This window comes from Hippocampus bargibanti, linkage group LG18 (assembly GCF_051943395.1).
Source record: "Hippocampus bargibanti isolate YZ-2025 linkage group LG18, ASM5194339v1, whole genome shotgun sequence".
NCBI classification, from domain to species: Eukaryota; Metazoa; Chordata; class Actinopteri; order Syngnathiformes; family Syngnathidae; genus Hippocampus; species Hippocampus bargibanti.
The window spans coordinates 11,968,474-11,987,995 of NC_142751.1; the positions used below are offsets into that span (position 1 = coordinate 11,968,474).

Consider the following 19,522-nt stretch of genomic DNA (forward strand, 5'->3'; position numbering starts at 1 on the left):
CAAATGACTTCGACTGAACGTATTTTACAAAGATTCCACCACATATAGCTATACTTTACGTTTTAAGACTCTCGCTGAATATTCCGGAAGTCTTGTTTTTGAGTTGGTGACGAGTCCGTACGTGACGTCACTGAAGGAATGCCCCTCACCGAAAAAAAGGACACATTGTAGCTGTCCTTCCATCACGTCAATGCTTGTTTGGACTGAAAACCTCGTGTTGCACCAGAAAGAGCCAGAAGAGGGCGGCCAAGTTCCATGTAAGTAATTTATCAGCCTGTGGAAACAAGCTGATTAATTCCTCACAGGAGCTCGGTGGACATTTTCCATGTCTGAGGCGCACATTCAATGAATGAAAAAGTTTTCCAAATATAAGGCACACCACATTATAAGGCCTTGTTGTACTAAGTTCATCCTGTCTTTGCCTTCGTCAGAGTGGGGCGGAAGTGGACGCCGAAACATGTCAGGTATTTGAACACCTACACTGTCTGTAAGTAAAGAATCTGCTTTAAATTACACATTATAAGGCATAATAATAATAATAATAATAATAATAATAATAATAATAATAATAATAATAATAAGCGGTACGGAAAATGAGATGAGATAATAATACATTTAATTTATAAGCGCCTTTCAAAACTTTTTCTGCGTGTGAGCAGCGGCAGCCAATTGGTGAATGGCAGTGAATGAGTTAAAAAAAAGTCTATTTGGCATCTACAGAGATAACAGATAGAAGAAAAAAAATGAGGGGAATTATGAGTAAGATTGATTTGCTGGGGATGAATGGTCTCTGGTCTTTGCGGCAGATTTATCTGAAACAGGCTTTCTCAGACTCTCTGTTATTATTGAATAAACACACGAAGCTGCCTAACCCCCCCCCCAAACCCCGCCTCCTCATCCCCTCACGCACACATGCCGCCATATGTAGACAAATAAGACAAGCGTGCTCATAGAGGAAAGAAAAACAGGAGCAGGCCAACTTTGGAAATACAAATATTATATGGAGTGAAGAAAGGTTAGTGATGGAAATGGTTGATACTTGAATGGCTTTAAAAAATTATATTATAATACTCTTATGGGACTGAAAAAGACCCCACCACAGGCTAGTGTTAAGCCGAAGAGGACACAAAAGAAAATTACGATCGAGCAGAAAAAGGAGATCATCAAAATAACACAAACGAGGTGTGCGTTTGTGTGACTTAGCATCCCAGTACCAGTATGCTAAGTCGACCATTGCTACGTGTGGCTAAGGGTGTTTCTGTGTTGTCTAAGCAATGGTCTCAGGCAATAGAAGAGGTTGAAAAACTTCTGTTGATTTGGATTAACGAAAAGCAGCTAGCAGGGGACAGTGTGAGTGAGGGTATTATCACAGAGAAAGCACGGCAACTTCACTCGGATATCAAGAGGCAACTACAATGACTACTATCAATGACCATTACAAAGGTAAATAAAACGACTTTATTATACACTTTATTATACCGTTTATTTCTTTAATTACAATACAATAGCGCATTTATTATACATAAAATAAGGTATATTTTGTGTAGTTTTAAAGCTTATTTAGTAGCACATTATGTTTTATGGGGACCTGGCACGGCAACTTGACTCGGATATCATCAAGAGGCAACTACATCAACGACCATCAGAAAAGTAAATAAAACGACGTTGTTATACAGTACAGTTTATTTATTTAATTACAATACAATAGCACATTTATTATACATAAAATAAAGTATATTTTGTATAGTTTTAAGGATTATTTAGTAGAAAATTATGTTTTATTGGGACCTGGGAACGGATTATTCTCATTTTAATGGTTTCTTATGGGAAGTAAATGTTCGGCAGACGAACTTTTCGCCTTACACACACTTTCTGGAGACCAATTAAGTTCGTAAGATGAGGTATCACTGTATATCAATTTGCAAAGAATTTGTCAGTGAAATTCGGCCTTTTCAACTTAAAATTGCGAGTAATTTGATAATAAATTTGGAGGACCTTCTTGTCTGGGCGGTTTCACAGTCGGGTTTCAAGTGTTCCAAATGTTATATCCGCGCCACTAGCCCAATGCTAACTCTAGTTAAAAGTTTACAGCGGGGAAAAATGTTGTTATTTTTGGCTAGTGAGCCTTTTTTTATTTTGGAAAAACGACGAAAAAAAAAGATTAATAGTCACGCGAGAACTATTTCTCGTCATTAACAAGTGTTTATGAACGTTTGACAATCAACCCACTTCAAACTCTTGATCAGAATTCTATTTTACTCCTTTTTTTTCCCGTGTGGATATTGGCCCCTCATGTCCCGTACAAACTGACAGCAAAAGAGCAAACACTGTCCATCTTGTAAGGAGCTGTAATGCAAACCAGAGGCTAGAACACCCCCCCCCCCTCCCTCACTCCTTCCATCTCTTTTTTTTTCCTTTCCTCTCATCGCAAAACCGACCTAAGGGCCAGCGAGGATGGATACAGTTCCTTGTTTAAAAAAAAAAAAGTCTCAAAAACAAACACAAGAGTTACAAACATTGATCAGCGGCAGGCCGGTTTTAAGAAAAGAAAACACAGACGAGGATGCTGATAAAGAGGAGACAGGAAGGACTGAAGTGTGTGTGTGTGTGTGTGTGTGGGGGGGGGGGGGGGGGTTCTTACGCTCGTGTTTCAGTTTGGACCATGGTCTCTGCCTCCTAACCACCTCTCCCACCCCGCTTGTCTGTTCTACTAACATACATTGACCACCAGCTACGCTAGCCTGATATCAACGCAGGGTTTGGTCACTGGTAAACTCCATCACGGTGGGGGGAGATATGAGGCTGTTGTGTGATTCAAATGTGGGTGTCGTGGGAGATGGGGTGGGGGGGGGGTGGTCAAATCCTAAAATGTCTTCACACAATGTTCTACGCGTGCCCCACTCATCAATAACAAGGCATTCGGATTACGATTAAGATTAATATTGCGTTTGTGGAATATGAATTGAGCGGTAAAATCTATCTAGATGTGTGGCTATTTAGATGTCTGGCTGGATTGATATCTGGCTATCTGTTAGCTAGCGAGCAATGTGTCAATTTAGCTGGCTGGCTGGATAGATAGCAGGCTATCTATTAGCTAGCGAGCTGTGTGGCTATTTGGGTGGCTGGCTGGATAGATAGCAGGCTATCTATTAGCTAGCGAGCTGTGTGGCTATTTGGGTGGCTGGCTGGATAGATAGAAGGCTATCTGTTAGCTAGCGAGCTGTGTGGCTATTTAGCTGGTTGGCTGGATAGATAGCTGGCTATCTATTAGGTGTCTATTAGCTGGCTAGCTATGTGGCTATTTGGCTGGCTGGCTGGATTGATGGCTGGCTATCTATTAGGTGTCTATTAGCTGGCTAGCTATGTGGCTATTTGGCTGGCTGGATTGATTGATGGCTGGCTATCTATTAGCTATCTATCTTAGTTCGGGTTTTGTTTCTTCAAGTTTGGGTGCCGATAAAGTGCTGGTCAGACCTCTAGCCATGTTTTTTCCCTTCCTACAGGGGAGAAGCATTTGCCTCTGTTACAGCTTCAGCTATTGTTAAAACGCTATATAAATCAATATGTATGTATTGTACTGTATTTTGTACAGACGCCCCATTTCAATCTCATATAACTCCAGACTCATATAATAAGGAATTAATTCTTTTTTTTCTGATGAAAGAAGATAGTCCAAATTTTCTAATGCTCTATTAAATGTTGGTGTAGTCCTAAAACTCAATATTCTGTGGGTCCTTCAATTTGAGTGACAATGACAAAAACCCTGGCACTGGAGTGCACATGGTCTGGCAGTGAATACGTTAAAATGGTTAATTTTCCGGAATAGGCGCACATCTTTAAACTAATACAATCCGAATGACCTGTGGTTTTGGCAGTTCATTTGCAGTTTTAGCTTTGTGTGTGTGTGTGTATATAATATCCATGTGCATATTTAAAAGTAGCGGACATTGCAGAAGCATCCCAAATCCCAAATCCTCTTTGCTAGGTAGAATAGCATGTATGGCAGCGGTACAACACATTCATTTTCTCTATCCTCACAGTTATGCATGTTGAAATTTGAAACGGGTAGCAGAAGGGATGGTGGTGGGGGGGGGGGTATTTGGCCCAATACGAAAATACAGCCAACAATGGAAACAAATACAGTGAGACCTCAACTTACAAACACCTCAACTTACAAACTTTTTGTCTTACAAACGTCAAATTTATGAAAATTAAACCTTATAATAAGCACTATTTTCATAATACACACCCACCACGGCTGGCGGAGTGATCTTCGGTGGAAGCACACGACTGGACAGCACCAGAAGTTACCAACAGTCCTTATGGAAGGTGACACGCCTTCCATAAGCCATCAACGACCATCAAAAAGGTAAATACAACTTTATTATACAGCACAGTTTATTCCTTTAATTACAGTCGTCATATAATGCGCCTCTCTTTCCAAACAGGAATTCCCTTTGACCTTCGACCTCCAACGCCATTCCATCAAGCCATAAATGACCATCACAAATGTAAATAATGTGACTTTATGATACAATGCAGTGTATTTCTTTCATTACAATACAATAGCACATTTATTATACATAGAATAAGGTATGTTGTGTGTAGTTTTAAGGCTTATTTAGTTGAAAAGTATATTTTATGGAAACCCGGGAACGGATGATTCCCATTTTAATGGTTTCCTATGGGAATTTTTTTTTTGAGATACACACTTTTTGCCTTACACACTCTGTCTGGGATCCAATTAAGTTCGTAAGTTGAGGTCTCACTGTATGACATAAAAAAGATTTGCGGTTTGAAAAACTTTTTGGGTTTTGTTTTCTTTTTTTTCCTCAGCATTGCCTATTATGTGCAAGACACTCAACTCACAGTGTTAGTCCAACTATGTATTTATGATGTTGTTGTTTCTGGGGAAACAATGGAATTTATTTGTTTTGGGGAGGGGGGGTAATATTATTTTTTTTAATGTAATATCCATTTTCAGGACTGCGGTTGAAAAATAACACCGCTGTTTTCTTCTACGTTGATCGAAACAGCACAACTCGGTCCCCTAGTGGACAATCCTCGAATTGCACGTCATTAAAAATATGAATTCCATGTCGTTTTTTTTTGCATTTTTTCCACTTAAATTATCCTGCGGGCCTGATCAAACCTCCCCGCGGGCCGTATGTTTGACACCATTGGTCTTTTGGAAAGAACAAAAACATGATCCATGGATGATACCGGCAGCCATACCGCACAAAAAAAACCATCCTACATGCGAAAAAGAAAACATATGGGACAGATTAACCCTCAAACAAAAGTGGCTGCCATTTTTCTCCCACACTCATACCCGCATTTAATACGACATGCCGGCCAGCAACTTCCTGACAAGGAGACATTAGCGGTTGAGCGCAAAATGGCCGTTGAGGTGCGTTTGGGGGTAGTAGCGACAGGTCAGGCTGCCAAATTAAAGGGGAAGAGTCGAGTGTGCACTCATACCGCCTTGATGCGCACTATCAGACCCCGCTGCCTATAATGGCACATGGAGGGCCACTTAACGGGTAATCACCCCCCCCCCCCCACCTCCTTGTACCCCCAGGCTGTGTCCTCCGCTCCATCCATTCTACCCCTCCTCCCTTTGAATTCCTGCTCTGATCTCCAATCATAAATGAAGTGTAGATAGAGAGCAGGGACAGTGGTCCATCTACGCGAATCCCCCCCCCTTGGCGGGCATCCCGTAATGACGGAGCTCTTTGGTGACTAAAGAGGCCACGCGGGCCTTTGAATGAGAGATGACGACGTCTAATGTGTCGGCCTTGGCCGCTTTGAAGGGCCATTTTCTGGTGGAGAGGATGAAATGAGGTCACCCCCCCCCCCCCCGCACCCCGTTAACAATCATTACTCCCCATCTCAACCCGCTGGTTGATTGCGACCAGGGCGTATGAGACAATTATTTAGAAAAAAAGCAACACGTGCTGTGAAATTTGATATTGTCGCACTACATCAGAGGTCCCCAACCCCCCCGGGCCGTGGGTCATTTGGTACCGGGTCGCGCAGAAAGAATAAATAATTGACATAATTTCCGTTTTATTTATTATCAGAGTCTGAACTATATTTTATTTTGAAAAATTACCAGATTACATCAGTCTATGATTTACTCTTGATGCATGTCAAAACGCTTGTCTAGGTCACGTGATACATAGCGCTAAAATTAGCCCAGCATAGCAAGCTAGCAAAAATGAGTTGTTGTATTTATCCGTCGGTCCGTGAAAATATTGTCTGACATTAAACCGGTTCGTGGCGCAAAAAAAGGTTGGGGACCACTGCTTGCACTACATGACAGTAGAACCTTGATAATCTCTGCGCATGTTTCATTTATGGTCGATTTTGCTTTCTGTTTGACTTAAAAAAGTGAGGGTAAACGTCACCAGACACAAAGGACATCTTTCTCCCATAGAAATGATAGGAAACGGCATCAGTTCCACTGCGATGAAAGCTGCATTGTCCGTCTATATGTGTTGCTGCACCATTTGTGGGATGGCCCACTCAAAGCAAAAGCGCGTGTCTACTTGATGCAGTGGGATGAGGGGAATCTATTTTTTTTTTCATTTAAAACTCCAGAGAAAAATGTTTTTGAAAATATGGATGAAATCAAAAATGGAGATCCTCCCCCTACAGACATAAATAAATACATAAATGAATGAATGAATGAATGGATGGATGAATAAATAGATAAAATAGCGCCCTCTGCGTCTATAATACAGCAGGTCACCCTTTTTATGTTCCAATGAGCAATTCCGCTTGAACTAATTCACAAATTTATTCGGGAATTGAAAACATGACGCTATTCCCGAATATGTTTGAGTTTCTTGTTTGGGTGCCGATAAAGCGCTGGCCATGGCCTCTGGTTATGTTTTTTTTTTTCTTTTTTCCATGCTAGCACTTTGTTCCAGCTTCAGCTGTTGTTAAAGTGCTATATAAACCAATATGTATTGTATGTTATTTTGTACAGCCGCCCTCATTTCAAGCTCAGATAACTCCAGACCCATATCATTTTGGAATTAACTATTTTTCTGATGAAAAAAAAGAGAGTTGAAGGTTTGTTACCCTGCATTGAATGTTTATGTAGTCCTAAAACGCAATATTTCGTGGGTCCTAGAATTTGAGTGACAATGACAAAAACCCTGACATGGACACATTTTTGCACCGTGAATGAGTTAACGTGACATTTGCCTCAAAAATATATATACAAATATAAATCAAAATATTCCCTCGACTGTCCAAGAAATGCTTCCTTGTTCAGTACTATCATAAAGAGGCATGCAGGTCAGCGACTCCACTCCGGCTTTCAGCTACTTGTGGCGATCAGTGCTAATGGACTGCGAATAGAAGTGAATGTTGCTCCCCTGTAGTGGAAAGTATCACACCGGGGGTTGATTAATCACGTCCACCACACACAAACGCCACGTTTGTCCATCGTTCCATCACTTTTTTTTTTCTCCTCCACCCTTCCTTCCTTCCTGTTCGTCGCTCTCTCTTAGCTAATCACTCTGTAGCATTTAGTTTCCTTTGTGATCATTTGGCTCCAAGTCCAGTTTTACAAACAGGCACATTTCCACTAGTGCAGGGGTGTCAAAGTCATTTTTTGCCGCGGGCCACATTGTAGTTATGGCTTCCTCTCGAGGGCCGTTATGAATTTGGGGAACGCATTAGAATGTTTAAATCCCTTCAAATATTACATATAGAGCACACAGCAAATTAATGAATAACTCGTTTTCAAATCTGAAGTCAAGAATAATGACTTTTATTGTGATTGACATCCAAAAATATGAAATTTTGGCTCAGATTTTAGCAATCATCATGGAATTTAACAAGTTTGATTTGCTTTCGCGGGCCGAAAAAAAATGATGTGGCGGGCCGGATTTAGCCCGCGGGCCTCGACTTTGACACCTGTGCACTAGTGGATGCCGTCACGTACAAGCTGACACCTCATCAGGAGTTACAAAGTACATTCAGACTTGTCCTTTACGTCAGGTGGTCGTTTTGCTAAAGCCAAGACTGAAACGCGACAGATTTCAGACTGGAAAATATGAGAGCCATGTTGGAGTGACATCACCGTTTGAGCGTGGACGAGCCAAAGGGAGGTTTGAAGTGAACGTTGTCCTCTAAGAGAGGAGCTCGTTCATTCCGGTTGCAGCAAATGGCATTTTTGGTGGCACCGAGTTGGTGCATATACTCAATTAGGTGTCTTGTTCATTCCCTTTTAATTATTATTATGAAAATCAATCATGATAAAGCAATACAATTGCGAGACTAAACAAATTCTCAAAAAAAAAAAAGACTATCAACATCGCAGGGATAATACTAGTGGGCCTCAATCGGCAGTACATATGCACCTAAGAGCTAGCAACCACTCATTTGACGACAATGGGGTTAAAATTTTAGTGAAAGAAAATAGAGGGATTGAAAGGGGAGTAAAAGAAGCTATTTTCATAAAACAGCAAAACGCTTCACTAAATCGCCATGGTGGGGTGAGGTTCAATTTGGATCGTTCCTACAACATACTTCTTAGGCTACATAGTTATGCTGATTAAGTAATACCAGAGCAAATGGTGCAATCAGGTCAGTCGTAGACCCCATACTCAGGCAGGACAATAGAAGTAATCATTGTAGCCGCAGGGAGTAGTCCTCTGCACCCCCCAACCTGAGAGCAAGGACCAATCATAGCAGAGTCTGGCACCGCTACGTCTGGACAGTAGGGATATATAGAGGGCTAAAACTACCAGCAAAAAAAATGTTCGCTGACGAAGCTTCCTGGATAAGAAGCGAAACGTCCGACACGTTCAAAGAAGTACAGATGACGGCTGAAGAAACCTTCTCATCGATCAATCATGATTAAAAAAAAATCAAAAATCATTCATTTAGTTTGATGTGGGGTGCTATTTGCCCCCCCCCCTCATAAATATGACATGTCATCAAGAACAGCGGCAAAACAAAAAGCTCAGCAGACACCCGCCCTACCACCATTAATTATAACATGCGAGCAGGTTTGGCTGCTAGCACTCGTCACTCGCCATTTTCTTCCCAGTTTGCCCTCTTGCTCCACCTGAGCAACAACAATGTGGAATTCTAATATCCCCTCCATGACATCCCATCGCCGGCTTTCATTGCGTCATGCCCGAGGTCGGCCGAGGGCTATCGTGTGAGCTAACTCTTAAGTGTTGCTCTCAGCGTACAGTGTGCTCATTGTGCACGCAGAGAGTGACCGCTCGGGTTGTAATGTTAGCGCACCCCCAAGGAGCAAGTTGTCAAGCGGCGAGAAAGCCCGCAAGAATCATACTGATAGAAATAACAGTTGCTTTTTAACGGTGATCTGTTGAAAAGGGCTCGGGGGGGGGGGGGGGGGGGGGGGGGGTGCAGGGTGGTCAGCTCTCGGATCGGACAAAGTCAGGGGGGGGCTTGGCGCTGATCATAAAGTCTTTGAGTGTACTGTGGCAAAGCGTTATAGAGACGATATATGGAAATGAAAGATCATTTAACTTTTCCGGCTGTAGACTAACCCCGGAGGACACATCATCACCAGTCCAGCATAAGAACGCCATTGTATATATATATATATACAGTGATAGATACCTCGGTTTACGAACGCCTTGGCTAACGAACTTTTCGGTTTACGAACGTTCAATTCACGAGAATTTAATCTTGTCATACAAACTATTTTTCGGGATACACATGGAGCGTAACAATGAGTGATGTGTCGTTCATGAACGAGCTCATTCTCCAAACAAGGAAATTGGAGCGGACTTTTTTATTGTCCTCTATTCCCCGCCCCCATTCTTAAAGCCGTACGTGATTGGTCAAGAACACAGCAGTGAGGGGAGGGGTTTACAGAAACACAGAGCTGCAAACATTGAATAGATAGGCAGACGGCAGAGAGTGAGCGAGAAAATTGACAGAAAATAGTTAAATTTGGACGTGTTTCAACTTTGATAGTTCAAAGGCAGAGTATAGACTGCAAGGTAAAAATACCCCATCAATCAGGCTCCACAAATAACAAGTCATCTGTACACTTACTGCAAAAAGCTATCAACCCAGGTAAACAGAACACAATTGATGAGGAACTAGGTAAAATTATCGCAGTGAAAGCACGGCAACTTCACTCGGATATCGTCAAGAGGCAACCTGGAAGTTCGTCATCCATTGATGATTTCAAGGCTAGCCACGGATGGTTCGAGAACTTTAAGCGTCGTACAGGGATTCATAGTGTCATTCGTCACGGTCAGGCAGTCAGTTCTGACGATGAAGCTGCCAAAGCTTACAAGGAATCATTCCTCAAGATAGTGAAAGAAGAAGGCTACGTTCCTCATCAAGTGTTTAATGCTGATGAAACCGGCCACTGCATTCCATCAAGCCATCAACGACCATCACGAAAGTAAATAAAACAACTTTATTATACAGTACAGTTTATTTCTTTAATTACAATACCATAGCACATTTATTATACATAAAATAAGGTATATTGTGTGTAGTTTTAAGGCTTAGAAAATTAGAAAATTATGGTTTATGGGGCCTTGGGAACGGATTATTCTCATTTTAATGGTTTCCTATGGGAAATTAATTTTTGGGATACACTCTTTTCGCCTTACACTCTGTCTGGGAACCAAGTAAGTTCGTAAGCCAAGGTTATCACTGTAAGCCAAGGTTATCACTGTATATATATATATATATATATATATATATATATATATATATATATATATATACAGTGTATGTATCACTGACCAGGATCACGAGAGAGTTGACAGAAAAGTGGCAGTGCCAACGAGTGGCCCCAAATGCGTCATCCCAAAGTCGTAAAAAAGAAATAATAAATGACTCGTAATGTTTTCACAAGCGAGGATGCCTGAGAAGCCCACAAAAAGACACACATTTGTCAAAGTGAACCATTTGTGATCACAGCCGCGGAGTAATACACTCCCCTCACGGGGTCTTGAGTTCTAAGCAGAAAATAAATAACTAAATAAATCAGCGTTATTTTCAAAAAGAATCCATTTTCTTTACATCTGGGACTTTTGACCACACGCTATTTTAGCTTTCTGAAAGACAGCCATTTTCCAAGATCTCTGCCAGGGTGTAGGTTGCCCCGAGACTGCGTCACTTGGAAGAAAATATATTCGTTTGCCAAACTCGTTTCACACTCTTATATCCTTCTTCTGTTTTTTTTTTTCTTTTTCAATGATTCATCTTTTCTTCAATGACTTTCCCCATTGTTGTTGTTTCCAGAAATGACTCCCTTGCGGGGTTTGTGATTGGCTGAAATGACCCAAAGAGTGAAATGGAGGGCAGGGCGTTCTAGCGCCACCTGTTGTTTTGGCAGAAATGCTCTTAAAAACACAATCAAAAAGCCACGGATAAAATTGGAGCCGTCGGCGTAGCTTTCTATGAGCGCCGCGGCGAATGAGCTCTTAACCAGCGCAAATGTTATGAAGTACAGTAGTCACTCTTTGTCCAATCGGATTATTGCACACACATACACGCACACACACATTCCTGTTTCAATGGTTTGGTGAGGTCCGGATAACTCCAGATAAGGAGTGAGGACCACCGTTGCTGATAAGTTAAGAAAACTAGTGTTACATTTGAACACTAAACGCCATTTCCCACTTCAATTTCTTTAAAAACAAAGAAATAAAACGTCATCAATAAAAATATGACTTACAGGCACCTCAAATCTAGCCAGAAGATCATCACACTATGGATGTAAGCAACAGAGATTTTCCCAGTGACCCCGCCCCCCCCTTTGATCACATCGTGGTTTTACAGTAAAGACCCAAGCCACTTGAAAAACAAGTCCAGCTCATCAGTGTATCTAAATTAGCTTGTTAATTACACTAGTCTGAAGACAATGTTCTCCTGACACGGGGAAGGGGAGGAGATCTTCGGGGCTTTGGTGTGTGTATTATGTCATTGCGTCGTGCCCGACAAAGAAACCGGACCTCTTATCCATTCCTGATTTGCCCTTTTTTTTTTGTTTTGCTCATTAACAATGCAGGAATGAGATGGAGGCCTGGAGCGGGTAGATAAGGATGCTAGCTGCTAAACGTAACTGCGTTTGCTAGCATACAACTTCTGGGGTAGCTAAAAAAAAGCAGGGAGAGGTCAAATATGACACAAATAGAAAAAATATATAATTGTACATGGTGGCACCATATACGCCATTTTCATTTAGGAAGTATTTCGGCACTAGTGATGGGAATTCCAACTCGTTTCAGAGAGCCGGTTCTTTTGGTTCGGCTCAGTAAAAAGATATGGCTCTTTATGGCTCCTAAATGGCTCCTTGTTTTTTTTTTCCTTAAATTAATTAACTACCAAAAATCAGGTATAATTATGTGAAAAACGAAATACTCATGTAAATACCACACTCTATCAAATATCTGTATTTATATGGCTTGATTTATATGTGCGCAGAGAGCATCAACTAACTTTCACTTTCCCTCCAGTCTGATGATCAGCTGTCACTAATTTGCGTTTCATAATAATGCATCATACCAACTAATAAAAAATATACTAATTGAATAACGATAATCGAATAATGTGTTAACATTTGTCCACCTGTCTACCCTCCCCCTCACTGCTGCGTGTGTCTCCTCTACCACGGATATTGACCAATCACGTGCGGCTTTAACCGAAGACCAGTGGCGGGGAATAGAGGACCCAAAAAAAAATGGCTCCCATTTCCGGCTCCTTGTTAGGGGTCGGCTCCCTTCGTTCACTTCAGAGATCCAGCTCTAAGAACCGGCTCGTTCGCGAACAACACATCACTATAAGGCACCAAATGACACAAATAAGACAACACTTTGGCCATGACAACTAGGCAATAAGCTAAACAGATATTCCAGTTTTAAAAAGCCAAAGTTTGAAAGGTAATTTACCAATTCACATCCAGAACGGTGAAAAGTTGTTGGATTGGAACCAGACCCGAACAGTAATGTTGGAACACCACAAAAATGATCTAAATCAGTCTTGCAAAATTAAATGAACCTACAAATCGTGGATGATGATTACACAATAATCTGCTAGCAAGAAACAAATAAATTTTTGATCCCTGTAGTCATCGCACGATCAGAATCAGACACCATTTTTCAAAGAGCCACCGACGATGAGATATTGAAGTTAACTGCTAAAGTTAGCAGCTAGCTCGCTAGCTAACTGCAGCTCAAATGCTAATTTTGGGCAATTATTATTTTTTTAAATGGCGATACATTAAACAGAAAAATAAATATTGATGGAAACATGTGTCACAGACTGCATTCGCTATACTTAGGTGTACATTCCAACCCAACGTCCACCAAATTGTCATAAATTTCCTTGATTTCCTTGCCATCAAAAACACGCAGACCGAAAACTCGCACAAACTGCGTCCACCACCCTCGTTCCCCGCTTTGTTTGACACCCCACCATCTGATTTGAGGAAGCAGCAGATTAAAGTAAATGGCTTGGTGCCTTCTAATGTTATCGCAACACTTAGCAGACAGCGATGGGTAGTGGGGGGGGGGGGGGGGGCGGGGGGGTAGTAAAGACTTGCTTGGAAATTTTTCTCACAATAGAAATGTCACCCTTGTTTTGCAGGGAATGAGTAATTCCATCCTACCCTCTTTTTATATTTCCCCTTGCGTTAACATCGACATGCACATTTGATTGAGTTGAGGTCATAGTAATGCCTTTCTTGATCATAATTAGCATTTTTGGGGACTTGTGGTTGTAATTTTCGTCCAACATGTAAAGAATACACAAAAGGCATCAATTTGTTGGCACGTAGAGGAACGATTGGTTCATGTTTTTTTTTTCTTTAGACTTCAGTCAATACTTGTTTTGTGGTGCTTGGTTGTAACGTCTTTGTAATGTCAGTTTTACATTTTTATCTATTTCCGATTTTTTTTCTTCAAAATGTAGTTATTCCGTTTTTTGGGGCTCCGCAATTCACTTTGTTGTAATTTGACAAGCTCAACCAAGTCAACATTGAAGAATAACATTGAAAAAATACACAACTGTTATCCCGATATGACGTCACATGTTGATTATTGCCTGATAAGTTTAACCAGACTTTTTTGTTAATCGATTCCCAAGTAGAGTTAATAATCCAACTCTTTTTTTTTTTTTTTTTTTACCCAAAAAAGCAAACTCCCAAGAGGTCATGCGAACTTTACCTTGAGCCAGGCCGGTGCGGAAGGTAGCAAGGAGCAGAAACGGCAGCAACACCGGCAAGGTGGACGTCTCCGGCGGCGACCTCCTCGGTTGTCTCCGGGCGTCTCGATTAGCGTCACGGTCCATGACGGAGGAGCCAAAACTGCGCTCCCCGGGTGGTTGGCTTCTGTTTTCTTGTGCACACAGATGACGAATTACAAAAACTAAACTTAACAGCCCCCCCCCACCAAAAAAAAGTATGGAGCCGTTAATTAATCCAAAACTGTTTTTTTTTTTTTTTTTGCGGAGCTCCGCCAGAAAGGACCGTCGGCGTTCAAATCTCTGTCCGTTTCCTGCACACTTTGAGACGCTCACTTGAGGCTCCACGAGCCGGTGCAGGACGCATGCTCCGCTTTAAGTCCCCCTTTCCCCCACGCCGGTGACTCGTCGCTGTCACTTCCTTAAAAATTCCACGTTGTGTACGAGCGTACGTGTTTGTCAACGTTCCCTACGAGAGTGGGCCAAACGTGTGCGTGACTGTGACTGCGTGCGCGCTAATGCCACTGAATGTGGACTTGAACAGAAGAGAAATGAGAGGAGAGGTCTCAGCGGGCTACCTTTCCTCCTTCAGCCAATCCAAAGGCTCCTGCAAAGTGGCGGCGCGTTGACAAAACCTGGCGTGGATAACGCCGTTGACAGGGAATGGACGGAGGGTGGAGGAAGTCGTTTGCGGCATACGCGCAAACACTCGCGCAAACGGTCACATTCATTAGATATGTATATTGTGTATCCCTTTTTATTACAGACGACTCATTCGTTATCCATCATTCTTCAATAGAGATTGGAAGGAAGACATCTTTTCATAACCTCCTCAGCATTGATGCAAAGAAGACATCTTTCTATACGTAATTCACGCATTCATAGCCATACACCAGGGATGTCCAAAGTCAGGCCTGGGGGCCGACTTTGGCCCATGGTCATTTTTTTAATCTGGCCAGCATGTAGAATTAATACATTAGGCAGTAGTGCCGGTGACCCGCCTGTGCTAAGTTCTGCCATCTTGAGGCTCAATTATGATAAGTAAATTTGTATATGAGTATCGTAATTGAATGAATGATCCCCAATTCTTTAATAATAATAATAATAATAATAATAATAATAATATATGTAATTTCTAAGCACCTTTCAAAACTCTCAAGTTTCCTTTACACTCACAGGATACGTTTTTCTGTGGGTGAGCAGCGGCAGTCGCACGCGCCAGCGTTCACTCAAGTCGGAATCAACTCAAAACTGATAGAAAGCTAGCGAGCTAAGAGATAACTAATAGCCAATATATAGCTAGTAGATATATAGCTAGATGGCTATACCGCTATGTAGCTAACAGGAAGTAACTCAAATAGATAGAAAGCTAGCTAGCTAATAGTTAACTAGATAGATATATAGCTGGATGACTATACAGCTAACAGGAAGTAACTCAGATAGAAAGCTAGCTAGCTAATAGTTAGCTAGATAGATATATAGCTGGATGGCTATACCGCTAATAGGAAGTAACTCAAATAGATAGAAAGCTAGCTAGCTAATAGTTAGCTAGATAGATATATAGCTGGATGGCTATACAGCTAACAGGAAGTAACTCAAATAGATAGAACGCTAGCTAGCTAATAGACAGCCTATAGATAGCTAGCTATATAGATAGATAGCTAGATGGCTATACAGCTACATAGCTAACAGGAAGTAACTCAAATAGATAGAAAGCTATCTTGATAATAGATTGCTAATAGCTATCCAATAGATAGCCAGCTAGATAGCGTCCAAAGTGGGAGTGGTATAATGATTCGGAGTCGGAGGAGTCCTTTTTTTTTTACTGATCAGAATCAGAAAACCTTTATTCGTCCCACAATGGCGAAATTTGCAATATACTGATGTGGAATGAAATGGTGTTAAAATTGACATATTGACATCCATATTTTGGGAGTTTGTCCATCCATCTATTGGCATACGTTTTTTTGTTTGTTTGGTAGTGTGTAAAAATGTAAAATATGCGCCTTGGTTGACCGACTGACGAGCTATAAAAATTTCATTTCCAGGTGCAGGTGTTTATACAAATTTCATGGCATGGAGGAAATTTACTCGGGCGGTTCTGATTAGAGGCCGATTTTCTCTGAATGACAGATGTGGAAGAAATACCGCCTCCTGGTGATTCATGCAAAATGCGTAGCGGACGCTATCTTTCGCCAAATGAAATGTGATGACTTTTAAAATATGAATCTAATTCTCACGGACCTCCATCACCATTTGGCGGAGATGTCGGCGTGCAGCTGTCATCGCTTTCAGCTTCTGGCTTTCATGTAAGGGTGATGCAGGAAATTACTCCTGTCTGGCCTGCTGGGATGCGCGAGGGGGGGGGGGGTGCTTTCGGTTTTTGGACACTTGTATTCAAACGCAGCAGAATGTAGCTCGCTTTGGGTTGAAGGTGACGTCAACGCGGCAGGACGAGTCCAGCTTTTGGATGAATTCATCCCTATCATCACGTTCTATATCATCTCATATCCGTTGAATATGAAAAGCCGAGGAAGGAGGGCGAGGTTGCCGTCATTCTTAAACAATGCTGAAGCGGCGCGCGGGCGAAACACTATCTCCCGCCGCGTATATCCACTTAACCCTGCCGTCGGCGTGTCACAGTGCGGCAAGTCACCAATTGAGCTTTATTTTGCTGCATTGCAATGGCTCATATACACTATCTTTTTTTCTGACTAAAGAGTAAAGAAATAAGCAAAAAGCTCAGCAAGAATCAATCCTACTGGACCCTCCGCACCCTGCCCACCACCTTTTCCAGCTACTCCCCTCAGGCAGGCGCTACTGATCCGTGCACACCAAATCCAGCGGACATTTAAACAGCTTCTTCCCTCAGGCCATTAACTCTATAAACAGTAACCCAAATACAACTGTTTCGTGCCTCTTTTCAATGTGTTTATGATGATACTAGTTCAGCGTGTTCTACTGGAGACAAATTCCTTATGTGTTCTACATACTTGGCAATAAAGATGATTCTAATTCTGATTCTTATTGATGTTTCTAGTTCATCTTCTTCAATGTTGAATAATGTACACTGAGACTCCATTGCTATTCATTTGCGGCTAGCTTAAAAACATATTAGCATTGTTAGCAAGCAGTGACTCGGCGGATCGAGTTTATGGCGCTGTGTTGTTGTGAGGAGGGGGGGGGGGTCTGTTGTGCCGAGAAAAAAATCCTCCAACTCTTTCTGTCAAATGCCACAGAATGCCGCCAAAGCTCCAGCCAATAAGAAATTAGCATTAGCATTAGCTTAGTCCTTAACGCGTGGGCCAATTTATGAATTAGAATCAACATAGATTCCAAATATGCTCGGGTCATTCCAGTCAAGTGTATGCAATTTCAAATCAACAGTGGTTACGAGACATGTTGTGGCACATTATCTAGTTAGCTATTTGGCTAACTATCTATTAGCTATGTATTAGCTAGCTAGCTTTCTATCTATTTGAGTTACTTCCGGGTTGAGTGAACGCTGGCGTGTGTGGCTGCCGCTGCTCACCCGCAGAAAAACTTATCCTGTGACTGTAAAGTGTCCTTGAGATTTTGAAAGGCACTTAGAAATGAAATGTATTATTATTAATATCATCATTATAATTCTATAAACATAAGTTCTGTATTTGCTATATAGCTGACTAGCTATCCAGCTAGCTCAATCGCTATTTGTTATCTAGCTGCTAGCTAGCTCTCTATTTGCTATCTATCTAACTAGCTATTAGCTATCTATTATCCTGTGACTGTCCAGTGACCTTGAGAGTTTTGAAAGGTGCTTAGAAATGAAATGTATTAATTATTATTATTATTATTATTATCATTTTTTGAAGGAAAGCAAGCCTTTAGGGTGCGCCTTATACACCGGAAAATACGTTAAATGGCATAAATCAACAACACCATTATGATTTTTGTATCTCAGTTTTTCAAAATAAAACAAGGCAGATAGATGTGTATTTTTTTTTTTATTATGAGGGAGCATGTACCTCCTAATCGGCACTATTGGCTACCTTCTGGGCAGGGCGAAATATGACATATGTGAATATTATATTGATATGAATGATCATATGAATATATTATCAATATTATATGAATATGTCAGCGTGATCTGACATTTATGATACCTTGCTCAACCCTACTTTAAATCATTTTATATGCAATTCAAAATGATAAAACATATTATCAGAGAAGAACAGGATATACAGAAAGGTTTGCTATCTGGACAAAAAAAAAATTATAACAACAACAACACCCCTCAACCCCCCCCCCTCCCCCCTCCTCCCTGAAGCAATATGACATCTACAGTAGGCGTTAAAATGTGCAATATGACAGAAATGGCAAGCGGTGCGAGAAGTGTGAATGCCACCCGGGTTGGTAACACCTTCAGCCTCTTCCCCTCAACCGCCTACACCCCCCTCCCCCCAAATCCACCCCTTTACCCCCTGTTACATGCCCAAGTCTGTCAAGAGCGATGTCTTCGGGAGTGCCGCTTGATGGATGTTAGTCTCAAAGGAAACCCGATACTATAATGCATGATGACCCAGACTTGTGGAGAGGATGGGGATGGGGGTGGGGGGGTAGTTGGGGAGCAAGGGGTTCTGAGCTCAGGGAAAAAAAAAAAGATCCGTACGATTGGGCAAACTACTTCCCCATTTAAGTGCAAGAGCAACAGAGGCCTTGAAGTTTATTTGCATGCTTTATGACTCACGAAGGCCTTTGTGCGTGTGTGTCTGCTTGAATCACAAAAAGCCACAAAAACGACTGAAATGACCTTTTAAAAGCACATCATGGTATAATAAAAAGAAAAAATGCTTTAAATGAGAAAGTGGGTTGAATCCAATGTTGGCCATTTCTTTCAAATTTACCCTTAGGGCATCAATAACGCTATTAGCCTGACTTCTTTTGAGTTCCTCTACTACTTTGTGATCTAGTTGCACCACACTGCCTCTCACAGGTCAATATTGGTACTACAAGACATGGTCGTTCCTTGATGTTAACGCACATGCGGATTTTGTTAACAGTAATAATAATACATTTCATTTATAAGCGCCTTTCAAAACTCTCAAGGACACTTTACAGTCACAGGATAATAGATAACTAATAGCTAGCTAGATAGCAAATAGAGAGCTAGCTAGCAGCTAGATAACAAATAGCGATTGAGCTAGCTGGATAGCTGTCAGATATATAGCAAATACAGAACTTATGTTTATAGAATTATAATGATAATATTAATAATAATACATTTGATTTATAAGTGCCTTTCAAAACTCTCAAGGACACTTTACAGTCACTGGAT

General features: G+C 41.4%; 1 protein-coding gene across 5 annotated transcripts in view; it reads right to left on the bottom strand.

Moving 5' to 3' along the window:
* The window catches only part of unc5cb (unc-5 netrin receptor Cb), a 201,977-nt gene that overhangs the window by 127,908 nt on the left and 54,547 nt on the right, over nt 1–19,522 (bottom strand). For all 5 annotated transcript variants that reach the window (XM_089020912.1, XM_089020911.1, XM_089020913.1 and 2 more), the window contains one exon: nt 14,190–14,360. In XM_089020912.1, the coding sequence (XP_088877038.1) occupies nt 14,190–14,313 (124 nt within the window). In that variant the 5' untranslated portion in view covers nt 14,314–14,360. The remainder of the gene's footprint in view (nt 1–14,189; nt 14,361–19,522) is intronic.